Consider the following 12,889-nt stretch of genomic DNA (forward strand, 5'->3'; position numbering starts at 1 on the left):
CCTTTACCCACTGAGCCAGCGCCATGGTCTTTAATCAGAACGCTATTTAACCCTTAGTCCTACCTACCTAAGCAGGATAGTTTTCATCTAGAACTCAGAGCTTACAGAGATGCCTTCATAGCTGGGGCTTGTTTCCTCTGCTAACACGGTTCCCTCTTATCCACATTACACACTTCTACTACCCACAAGTCATTTAGTGCCCAATTCAACTGCCCTTTTCCTCTAGAAGCCTTTCCCAAGTCCTCCGGCGAGGACTACTTCTCCATGTACACACTCAGAGCCCTTCACTTGAGTCTGTCTCACACGTATGCACTGTTTTATCTGTTTGTTTAATGATCTTAAGAGTCCTGCAGAGGCAGAGGGAGTCTAGAGCCTGTATATCCCCAAGACTAGAAGAATCTCATGCACAAAGTCAGCATGGAGCATCTGGATTGTTAAAGACGGAGCACTAACTCACCTGTGCCCACGTGGCTAGGTAAGCAGCCTCCCTAGAAGACAGCTTACATCCAGGGCAGCTTACATTCAGAAAAATGGGCGGGGCAAAAGCAGACAGTTCTGTCTGAAGTCTCCTGTGCCCTGGAGCTCCAGGAGGGAGAGGTGAGGGATGCTCCACTGCTTACTCTGCCTCTGCTGTCTGCACCTGCTGTGTGCCCGGTGTGTGATTTCATGCAGTCCTGACAAGGCCTCTGAGATAAGAGGCCATCATAAAGGAAATAAAAGCTCAAGGTTAAGAAATTTATCTAAGTTCTCATAGTTCAGAGTGTCTGGCTTTGTGAACAGCTGATTTTCAGGCCACACCATAACCATTCATTGAAGAAAGAATACTCTCTTTGACAAATGCTGTTAGGACAACAGGATAGCCACATGCAGGGGAGGGAACCGCTCTCTCACACCGTCGACAAGCAGGAACTTAGGATGGACCAGAAACCTGCGTGAAAACCAGAAAACACAGGGATAAGTCTTTACCTTGGAATCGACAGTGCACTCTTTATGGGACTCTAAAAACATGAGCAACCAAAGAAAATCTAGATAAACGTGATGTCATCCAAATTTAAAACATTTCTACATCAGAAGAGAGTGAAAAGATGACTTAGCCAGGTGCTGCTGTGTAAGAGAACTGCTCGAGTTCCAGAGTTCAAGGCCAGCCTGGGCAACAGAGTGAAAGTCTGCCCCCCCAAAAAAAAGAAAGAAAGAAAGAAAAAGAAAAGAAGAAGAAGGAAGGAAGACGAGAGAAGGGGAGGGGAGAAAGAGAAAGGGAGAAAGGAAGGAAGGGAGAAAGGAAGGAAGGGAGAAAGGAAAGGAAAGGAAAGGAAAGGAAAGGAAAGGAAAGGAAAGGAAAGGAAAGGAAAGGAAAGGAAAGGAAAGGAAAGGAAAGGAAAGGAAAGGAGGGAGGGAGGGAGGGAGGGAGGGAGGGAGGGAGGAAGGAAGGAAGGAACTTTGTTCAGTAGTTTATAGAGGTAGTTGTGTTGACACAGGCCTTTAATCCCAATCCATGGAAGGTTAAGGCAAAAAGACCTGGAATTTGAGGCAAACCTGAGCTACATTTTAAGACTCTATTTCAAACAAACATTGCCTGCAAAGAAAAAATTCTAAGCCCAATTCGATTCAATTTTTATAAAAGACAAAGGCTGGACCTGATGCACAGACAAGAATACGGGGTAAGTTCAAGGCCATCCTGTGTGGCTTCGTGAGACCCTGTTTCACAATAAAAAGTAAAAAGAGGTTTGGTTGGGAATGTAGCTCAATTGTAGAGGGCTTGCTTAGCACACAAAGCCACGGGCTCAGTCCTTGGGGCTGAAAAGGGGGGCAAGTAAAGGATCTGAATTACCATTTCATCAAGAAGATTGACAAACATGATACCCAATGTTATTAGCCATTAGGAAAATGCAGAACCACAATGGAACATCACTCTAAATCTGATAAAATGGTGCAAAGGGGAGATGGGGGAGGAAGGAGGGTGTGGAGATATGGGAACCCTCACCCATTGCTGGTGGGAGTGTAAAATGATCCAGCCACAATGGAGAACAGCTTGGCAGTCCTTCAAAGACTTAACAGAATTATCATGTGATCCAGTCACTCCAATTCTAGATGTCAACCCTAAAGAACTAAAAACATAAACAAATACATGCACAAGTGTGTGCATTGCAGCTCATTTCACAAGAGCCAAAAGGTAGGAGCCACCTAAATGCTCATTGATGATGTTCTGATAAACTGTTACAAACATACAGTGGGGTGTAATCCACTTTCCAAACAGAAGACACATGGAGCTATTCCACACTGTGAATGAGCCTCAGAAACACACTAAGTGCAAGAAGCTAGACATAAAGGGCCCTAAATTATGTAGTTCCACTTACATGAAATAATCAGTAGGTATTTTATGGAGATAAAAATCAGAAGGGTGATTGTCAGGGGTGAGGAGATGGGGTCAGGCGGAGTCTGTTTACTGGGCATGGGATTCTTTTAGGACCTGAAAAAAAAAAATCTGGAACTAGATAGAGGTGACATTTTACAACACCAGGAATATATTAAATGCCACTAAACTGCCCACTTTTAAATAGTTAATTTTATGTTATGTGAATGTCACTGCATTAAACCAATTTTTCTAAAGTTAAGAAGAACAAAGTGTGCCTGAGTCCAAAGCCAGGGCTTCCATCACGACACTGTGGGCATTTGCTGGGAATGGCCCAGAGCAAGGCTTCTACAATGGCTGTGGCTGTGATGCCATCCAGATGGGGACATGAACAAGCCGATCTCTGGTTCCTGAATGCTACTCCTGCCGAATAAAGATGGCAATACCTGACCCAACAGGGCTGCCAGGGACTTCACACAAAGGCAGAAAGTAAGACAAGCCAGGAGATGAGAGACGGTTAATATTAATAAAGTGCCCACCCACCATTCTAATAATCATCTAACAAAAATGCTGTGTGTATGTGTGCCCGGAGTTCCCATACTTCCAGTGAAGCTTGTCTCTGCCCAGAGAGAAGTGCTAGAATTACGCACACTGGGCTACTCATGAGTTCTGGGTATTTGAACTGAGGTCATCGGGCTTGCATAGCATAGCTTTGCTCACTGAACCATCGCCCCAACACCAAAGGTGCTTTTAAAAATAAAATACAGGAAAAGGGGGATGACTCAGTGGGTAAAGTGTTTGCTGGATAAGTATGAGGGCAAGAGTTTGGACCCCTAGCACACATTTAAAGGGCTGGACATGGCAGCATGAGCCTGTGATCTCAATGCTAGGGAGGCTGGGACAGGAGAATACCAAGGGCAGGGAGGAGGGTATTTGCTACCCGGCTAGTCTAGCCAGTCAATGGGTTCTAGCTTCAATGAGCTACTTTGTCTCAAAAGAGAAAGTGGAAAGAAACAGAGGAAGACATTGATATTGACCTCTGGCGTGCACACGCAAGCACACATGCATGCACGCGCGCACATGTGCACGTGCACACACACACACAGGGAGAAAAAGAAGAAAACCTTGGAACAACTCTTTATAAATCACTGTTCTGAACAGCAACTAAGGATGTTTGAGATATGCATGCACACATGATCAAATCACTGTTCCGAACAGATACTAAAGATGTTTTAGATACGCATGCACACATGATCAAAGACTAAGAACTACTTTAGGACTAGAAGGGAATTTTATGATTAAACAACCCAACAACAACAAAAAACACTGAACATACAGCCAACATCACACATGCACACTGCACTTAGTGTAAACACTACTTTCCCCTAAGATCGGGAACAGGCAAGGATGTCGAACCTCATCGTTCCTCTCCAGCAGCACCCCGGAAGTCCTAGCGGGTCCAGTAAAGCAAGGAAAAGTGTAAAAAGTGTACAAGTTGGAAAGGAAGAAAAGAGCAGTCTCTACTGCCAGATGGTGTACATGATGATCTAAGCAGAAAATCCCGCAGAATCTTAGAAAAGTAAGATGCCTCCTCAGGCAGAAAGATAAAGTGGGAAAAGTGCTTGCCACGCTTGTGTAAGGACATGAGTCCTGACCCCCAAACCCACAGAAGCTGGGCGTGACGCACACCTGTAATTCCCGTGCCACAAGGAGAGACAGAAGGAAGCCAGGGGCTTGACACCCAGGAGTCTAGCGAATTAGTACGCTCCGGGTTTAATAAGAGACCCTGTCTCCAAGAGTAAGGTGGAGAGCGACAGAGGAAGACGGCAGCGTTGACAGCCTTGGCTGCACATCGATCATGACCCTCGGTCCAGAGGACGGCAGTGTGGCGGTCGTACAGCCACAGTCGTACAGATGGATGTACAGTCACACTGAGACCTGCGGCAGAAATGGTCCGTGCTGAGAAGATGTGAGCTGGGGAGGGAAGCCCCATCTGAAGGCGAGGGCTAAAACTAGACCCTCTGAAGATAAACGGCTATGGGCTGTGGAGTCTTCCAGCTAGCTGGAAAACATGCACGCAGGCCCTGCGGCTCCGGGCGGCAGTGGCAGAGCAGTGTGAATGGCATGGCAGTGAGGGCAGCAGGACACCAGATGACACTGGGGGACGGAGCAGGCCGGGTCCTAGAGGCACAGAGAGACTGGAGGCTGGAGACAGACACCATCAGATCTGTTCTGAAAATAGCAGCCCAGCTGTCGTGTGGGAAATGGCGAGAGAAGGAGGCAAGAGTGGGTGTGGAAAGAGTAGGCAGCAGGCCAAAGAGAGGCGCTGAGGAGCCTGGACAGGCACCAGGAGTGGTGGGGAGGTGGTCCGGAGAGCAGCAGGTGTGGAAGATGCAAGTCTGACACACTGGACCACGGGTGAGAGGAGAAGAGAGGCTGGGGGACTGGGAAAACAGAAGTTTGGGATAGTCCCTGGGTGGCCCGAGGCACTCTCCAGCCCTAATAGTGGTTTCCAGAAGCAAAGGGGATGTCACGGCCAACAGGCTCCGAAGGCAGATCCCTTCCTCACGCTCGTTACATGCTATTGCTTTTCTATAGCAATTTTAATTGGTTTTCAGCGAGTCACTGTGTTCACAGGGAAAACAGAGTAAGACAATACAGAATGCACATCAAATGCTGCTAACGGAGACAATAGGTTTTGACAGCTTGAAAAACGATGAGGGACAATCAGAGCTGCCCATAAAGGGGGGGGGGTGCTGGAATCACAGCACCGCCCCCACGGCAGGTACCGTCCCACAGCCAACTGCAGACGATTATACCTTGTATTCAGACAGCAGTGCAATGACAAGGGTTGCATTGCCTCCTATCACATGCCAAAGGGAGCTCCAAACACTTAGAGCTGGAGATCAGTAGGTTCAGGGCTCAGCCCTAGGTCACCTTGAGCCTGAAATACTATGATCTTTCCATCATGCCGTGTCCTGTGTCCAGCTGAAGTAGGCCTCATGCCCTGTGTCCAGCTGAAGTAGGCCCTTCTGGTCCTCCTGACTGGCTGCTCCACCCCCTATCCCTCCAGTACTCCTAATGACCACTTCTCCACGCAGCCTGCTCCATCCCAGCAGCAAGCCAAAGGCACACAGCCTCTGTCCTTGCCCCTTTCTGGAACTCTACCTTCATCAGCCATCTAAAAACACCTGCTTTCTGCCAGGTTACAAACCTGTGTGTGGTTTTGCTGTGTTGCTGATACTAAACCAAAGCCCCCTTGAAGGCATGGAGGGGGGTAACAAGGCTGGTACATAGCAGACAGGCTCATGAGGTCAAAAAGTAGGTCGGTGAGGTTGCAGCGGTGCCTCTGCAAGGGAGCAGAAAAGCCTACGGCTCACATTCACTCATTTTCCTCTTACACAACAAGCTGCAGCGCACATAGCACTGTTATTCATACGCCTTTTCCAGGCACATCTTAGTCCTTTGGACACGCACAAAGCATTCTCAAGATGAAGATGAAACTATGCATCAGTAAGTCTGAGTACAATTATAAAATCTATTTTAAAAAATCAGCTTTATTAAGGCATTTGAAAAACATTTTTCTTTTTTCCTAACAGGCTCTTGCTATGCGGTCCAAAGTGGCCTTAAACTCATGAGTTCAGTTGGCCCTGCTGTCATGGCCTTCTCATATCTGCGACTACAGGCACATGCCACCATGCTGGCTTGATTGACATCTCCTTGCACAAGCCCGTTCTCCAACACATCTTATCTCTTTTATAAACTCTGTGTTTGCCATCTGTACGCAAAGCCCAAGGACTCAAATGTTATAGTTGAAAGTGAACTTCCAAATTGTTCAGTCCAATTCTTGGCTTTGCTCTTGAGATGAAGGTTTGGTGGAATTGCAGTTCAAGGTCACACAGCTAGCTATGGCCAGAGACGGGACTAGAACTCACTTCCAAGACTTAATTCGAGGAAGGATGACTGGCAACCCATCTGGCTGTCCACTGTTCCTTGTGGACAAGAAAGCCACAGCTTTATTAGGGGACGGCTTGCAACCTCTAAAAGACATTTTCCAGACTCTGGTTATCAGATATGGCCACGCAGCTTCACTCTGGCCAATGAGATAAGAGTGTGGACTTTCAGGTCTCCTTAAAAATGAGGGAAAAGCCAAACTCCCTTCCATTTCTCTTCTTGTTGCCTACAAGTAGCCTGAACCCGACAGCCTCGGGGAATCACTGTAACAGCACCAATAGCCTGTCTCAATTTTCTTTTAATAAAAAAAAAATGAAATGTCTGTCCCTTAGGCCACCATTTTGTTATTGCTGTTGCTTTTGGAATATGCAGCCAAAGTCAACTAAGCCTCTTTGCTCCCAGCCCTACCCCCAGCAAATCTGTCCCTTAACCTGGCAAAAGGCAATTCCACTCAACCAACTGCTCCAGGCAAAAGTCTTCGAGTCAGTACTAACCAGTACTAACGACTCCATTTCCCTCACGCCCACAGCCCTTAACCATTCCACCAGCCATCTTTGTCACCCAACCCCAGACGACAAGTGTCTGCTTCTCTCCCTGAGAAGAACTGAAATGTGGGAGGCTGAGCCAGGAGGTTCACCAGCAAGTTCAAGGCCAGATTAGGTGAGCTCTAAGCCAGTCTGGGCTACAGAGTAAGACCTTGTCTCAAAAAACCAAAAGAATAAAAATCTAAAAGACTGCCTGGCACACACTTTTAATCCCAGAACTCGGGAAGCAGAGACAGGTGCATCTCTGTAAGTTCGAGGCCAGCCTGGTCTAGAGTGAGTTCCAGGAGAGACAGGGCTACACAGAGAACCCCTGTCTCAAAGAAGGAAAGAAAATAATAAAAGACAATATAATTTCTTACTCCAAGAATAACTTTAATGGCTAACCGCAACACAAAAATACCTGCAGACTAAGAGCCAGCAGTGCATCAGGCCAATATGAGAGACTTTGAAATCGAAAGGCCTTTTTTTAGCAGCTACCAAAACACAATGCTAACCAGGCGGTAGTGGCACACGCCTTTAATCCCAGAGGCAGGAGGATCTTTGTGAGTTCGAGGCCAGCCCGATCTACAGAACAAGTTCTAGGACAACCAAGGCTACACAGAAAAACCCTGTCTCAAAAAAGCAAAGCAAAACAAACAAAAAAACAAAAGCAAACAAAGAAAGAAAGCCCACAAAGTTTTTATTACTGTTCTTAGAAGAGGGGTCAAGTTGCCCACTTGCCACCCAGTGGTGACCCAGCTATCCTCACGGGTCTCTCTAGCTTCAAGGAACGCCCTGGTGATTGCCTTTGCATGAATACATGAATACATAAAGCCTGCTATGGAGAACTGGTCTTTCCATTTCATTGACAAATAATGGATTTCTTTTCAAGTAGGAAGCTTGAGTAACAAATCCTTCCTTAAAGCTTCGATAACTCCTTAGTAAACTTTAGCCACTAGACAGGTCTCAAGTTCGGGACATCTTTGGGGTAAACATATCGCTCGTGTTTATTTTCCCAGAGGAGGGGACCTGAGCCACGACAGCTCTAAGTTTCAAGGACACCAAAAAGCAGGGTTCAGCTTTTTTTGTTTCTTTTTCTTTCCTTTTTCCTTTTGTGGTTTTTCAAGACAGGGTTTCTCTGTAGCTTTGGAGTCTGTCCTGGAACTAGCTCTGTAGACCAGACTGGTCTCGAATTCACAGAGAGTCACCTGTCTCTGCCTCCTGAGTGCTGGGATTAAAGGCGTGCGCCACCACCGCCCAGCTTAAGGCTTAGCTTCTTTTTTTTTTTTTTTTTTTCTCGGGCCAGGTGTTTATTTCCCTTACATGTAAGATGGTTCACAAACACAATACTAGGGCTTCGGCACGGTGGGAGAGGGGAACAGCCCCAGCCTCTCAGGGCGAGAGGATCTCGACTTTAGTGTACATCGAGAAGGGAAGGAAAGGTGATTTCGCTTTCCTGCCTTGCCTGAAGGGACAGAATCAGTTCCACTTGTTTTGCCCTCCTCTCCGAGCCTTGGTGAAACCGGTGACGTATTTCATAAGGCTTAGCTTCTTAAATAGAAAGTACACTAGATTTCTGTAAGGAAAGAAAATACAAAAATCAAGCTACTTCTATGGTTTTGCCTCAAGGCTGCACAGTTCTCGGGCGGAGACGAAGGCCTGCAGGAGGTGGAGGCCTGCAGGATGGCTCCTCAGGTAACAATGTTTGTCACAAAGGTCTGATTACCTGAGCTCCAGCCTCAGATCCCACAGTGCACGGAGAAAAGTTGGCTTCTGATCACCATACATGAACCACATGCACAAACCTGCATATATACACACATACACCCCCATACACCACATACCATACACACACCATACACAGCACACGCACAAGAATCATATACACATAAGATAACAATAAACAAAATAAATTAAGAACGCACACATCTCAACCAGTCCTGGTGGTGCAGGTTGAGACAGGATAATTGCAAGTTTAAGACTAGCCTGAATCAGTCCTCAAGGCCAGCCTCGGCAATTTAATAAGACTATCTCAAAAAGTGAGCTGGGGAAATGGCTCGCCCAGGAAAGGGTGTGCCTTACAAGCGTGAGGACCTGAGTTCCAGTCCCAAATCCATGTAAAAATGCAATGTATGTGACACGCACCTGTCCTAGTGCTGGGGAGGCAGAGACAAGAGGATCTGTAGAGCTCAGCTAGCACAATTCGTGAGTTCCAGGCCAAAGAGACCTCCTGTTTCAAAGGAGGTGGACAGTTCTCCCTGAGGGTGATACCTACTGCTATCCTCTGGCCTTCACACAAACATATCCCACCGCCATTCACACACACACTAAAATACACACAAAGCAAAAACAAAAAACAAAACAAAACAAAAAAACAGAGCTGGGAATATAGTCAGGGTTTATTTTAATTTTTTTGTTTTGTTTTGTTTTAAAGGGCTGGAGTAATGGCTCAATGGTTAAAAGATCTTACTGCTCTTCCAAAGGACCTGAGTTCAGTTCCCGGCATCCACATCGGGCAGTTCACAAACGCTGGTAACTCCGACTCCAGATCTGACATCCTCTTCCAGCTTCATTAAGCACCTGCACACACTGTGGCGTGCGCGCACACACACCCCTAAATAAAAATATTTTTAAAGTGGAAAAAGAATATACGTACCTGATACATGCTGTGTGACTGTTGTTGAGCTCCACTAAAATATTCCTTTGGTAAAATAGTTTCCACAAATCCACCCAACAAATCATTTCACTTCCCCTCCCCACCGTCTTCCCCAAAGTCACCCAAGAAACCTGACAGGCAGATGGGCTACACACATAAAGATAATGTTTGTAGCAAGCGGAGCACGGGCCCTCAGCACGTAGTAGGTGCTTGATAAATGGTAGCTATTATTCCTGTGTAAGCAGTTGCCTAGAGAAGCCTTCCCAAGCTATCACCACTTTTCAACACAATATATATGAATAACTCACTTTGTAAAGTACTTAGAAATCGGGGTGGGGGTGAATTTAAAAACCTCTCTCTCCTGCAAACAAAAGAGGCATGTGAACTATGGAAAATTTTCCTCTAACGTCTCTGAAATAGTGACCTCTGCTGGCCAGAGGAAATATGAGTCTTCTGATGATCACCTCGTCCATGACTGGGCAAGGGATGAGTCTACCAAGACCCCAGTCCCTGTCGCTGGAACAAACACCAGGTGTTGCATTACAAGGGACAGAAATCTTCATAAGGGTTACCACGATGTAATTGGGGTGTTAACAAAATTAAAGGCCAGCCTTTCCATTTGCTCATCCACCCAGAAGATTCTTTTTTTTTTTCAAGCTCCATGGTCTCCTATTTTTAAAATAACATAATTGCATGCAAATGTTATAGCAGAAAAACAACACAAGGGGCATTAAAAATCAATCTTCCATGTAAGCCTCAGATTTTCCAGCATGAAGATCCAAACGCAGAGTGGTGACAAATGTGTAGAAAACAGAGCGAAAAAGTCAGAACGCATCATTAGGAACGCTACAACAAAAGGAAGGAAAAATCCCTGGGAGCCCATGTCTGACTCAGCTGGAGTGAACAGCTCACTACAAAGGCTTTAAAAGGCCCCACAATCCTCTTCACAGAGGGCCCAGAAACCCAGCTAGGAAGGAGTCAGGACCCTTTCCTCCAGGCAGTCTGTTGGCCGAGATGTTTACATCCAGTGCACACGTCCATCTCCTAAGGTGTAGTGTCCAACAGGAGCAGTAAATTGGCATCACAGCGCTGTGCTTTATGTCGGCGGCCACTGTAGCATCATCATCATCACCACCATCATCACCATTTTAGTGTCTGGCATGCTAAAAGTGGAGATGTGGTATCGTGATTCAGCCTTCTGTCTTCTCATAAACAAACTGCCTGCCCCTTGCACCAATCAGCCTCACTCAGCTCATTCTCATCCTGTGTTCAGGTTCATAAACACTAGGTCTGAGACCCTGGGTTAATAACATCCCTAACACGGTGACGAGACGGAGTCTGAACAAAGATCAACCAAGTGCAAGGTACTTTAGTAGGCACTAGGGACATGAATGAGCCACAGTCCCTGAACCCAAGGAACTCCGAGACCAGCCTGATGATCGCACGGTGCAATGCTCGGGCACTGGAAGCAGCGGCAGACTGCAGTGAGCACACTGACTCTAGCTTTTTGAAGTCATACTTAACACATTCATGTCCAGCCTTTTCTTTCCTAATATATTCTTTTCTAATAATATTTAAAGAAATCTCACAAGTTTCAACTGAAAAATAGTTTTTCTAATATTTACCAAATTTTCTTCTTGGGCTGTGGGTGATTTAAAAGCAAGTTTTTAAATTTCAAAATATATTGGATACTCTATCATTTGGATCTACCTTGGTACCCTTACTGAGACTTCTATGATTTATTGAGACAGGGTCTCACTATGTAGCTCTGGATGTCCTTGAACTCACTAAGTACAACAGGCTAGCTTCAAACAGTTCTGTCCTGCCTCTGCTTCCCAAGCGCTGGGATTAAAAGTGTGTGCTGTCATGAGACATTTTTTCATTTTTTTATTTTCCCGAGAGAGGGTTTCTCTGTGCAGCCCGGCTGCCCTGAAATTTGATCTGTAGGTCAGGCTGGCCTCAAATTCAGTGATTCACCTGTCTCTGCCTCCCGAGTACTGAAATTAAAGGCATGCTTTTAAGTGATTTTAAGTCCTCAGAAATTGGTTGAGTCTTGCTTTTTGAATCAACATCTGGCCGGATTTGTGAACGCCCTACACGAATGTCTTTTAGAGCGGCAGTTCTTCCGGAGGCGGGTGCAGTGTTGCTTATGGATCATTAGGTTGTCATCCACAACCTTGATTCTTAAAGTAATGTCCCATCTATCTAGAACTGGAAAATATAAAATGCCTTGTTCTAATGAATGATTTGTCCCCTTTTCCTTGTAGTTTTGTTAAGCTTGATGTATTTTCTTTCCTTGAGGCACTATGTATGTCAAAGTATACAAACGTGACATTCTCAATTCAATGAGGTAAACACCCAGGTGATTCAAATGAAGACACACATTCCAGAAACTCAGAGTTTGTCTCATTCCTTTCCACATCAGTACACAGCCGCCTCCCCTAGCACCGTCCTGACTTCTGTTACCATTAACTTTTACCTTTTCTTGAAATGCATATGAAAGCAATCACGACATGCGCTCCCTTGTCTATGTGGTTCTTTTACACTGTTGCAGTTTGCTCTTTGGATGACTATTGGCACTGCAAGATTAGTTTGCACGGTGGGGCTTACCTGTAACCCCAGAATGGCAATTCTATGTCAGCCTCAACTACAAAGAGAAATCGTGGTTTTAAAAACAAGAAAGGGCCAGGCAGTAGTGGCACACACCATGAAACCCAGCACTTGCGGGCTGGAGATACAATTCAGAGGTTAAAAGCACTGGCTGCTCTTCCAGAGGTCCTGAGTTCAATTCCCAAGCAATCACATGGTGGCTCACAATCATCTGTAATGAGATCTGGCGCCCTTTCCGGGCATGCGGGCATACATGGAGGCAGAATGTTGTATACAGAATAAATAAATAAACCTTTTAAGAAATAATAATTTAAAAAAACCAGCACTTGGGAGGCAGAGGCAGACGGATCTCTGTGAGTTCAAGGCCAGCCTGGTCTACAGAGCAAGTTCCAGAACAGCCAAAAAAATAAAAATAAAAATAAGAAAAGAAACGAGAAAAGCAGCACACATCTATACTTGAGCATTCCAGAGGCAGAGCAATCATTGTAAACTCAAGGTCAGTCTTCGTGACCTTGGAAAATTCCAGGCCAGCCAAGGCTACACACCTGAACCCTGCAATTCCACCATCAGCATCTTGAAGACATAGTTTTGGAGAGTACAGTCCTTTAATGTCCTAGGGCTTATACAAGCAGGTGGAACCGAAATGTCCTGTTTAGTATTAGGAGAGATCTTGTCCATTTTTTCACTCCTTTCAACCATTTTGTGAGATTTACTTTCTCCACATCGGTCCTTTTCTGATGAATATGGAAAGGTATCTCATGATAGTTTCATTTTCTATCTCCCTAGCCAGTACTG

At 45.7% G+C, this 12,889-nt stretch overlaps 1 protein-coding gene across 3 annotated transcripts in view; it reads right to left on the reverse strand.

The window, feature by feature from the left end:
- Positions 1 to 792: 792 nt before the first annotated feature.
- The window catches only part of Ndc1 (NDC1 transmembrane nucleoporin), a 68,757-nt gene continuing 56,660 nt past the window's right edge, over positions 793 to 12,889 (reverse strand). Inside the window, exon 17 of one of the 3 annotated variants that reach the window (XM_048453290.3) lies at positions 793 to 928. In XM_048453290.3, the coding sequence (XP_048309247.2) occupies positions 844 to 928 (85 nt within the window). In that variant the 3' untranslated portion in view covers positions 793 to 843. The remainder of the gene's footprint in view (positions 929 to 12,889) is intronic. The other 2 variants (XM_048453287.3, XM_048453286.3) reach the window with 2 other exon arrangements.

This window comes from Myodes glareolus, chromosome 3 (assembly GCF_982192425.1).
Source record: "Myodes glareolus chromosome 3, mMyoGla1.1, whole genome shotgun sequence".
NCBI lineage: Eukaryota > Metazoa > Chordata > Mammalia > Rodentia > Cricetidae > Myodes > Myodes glareolus.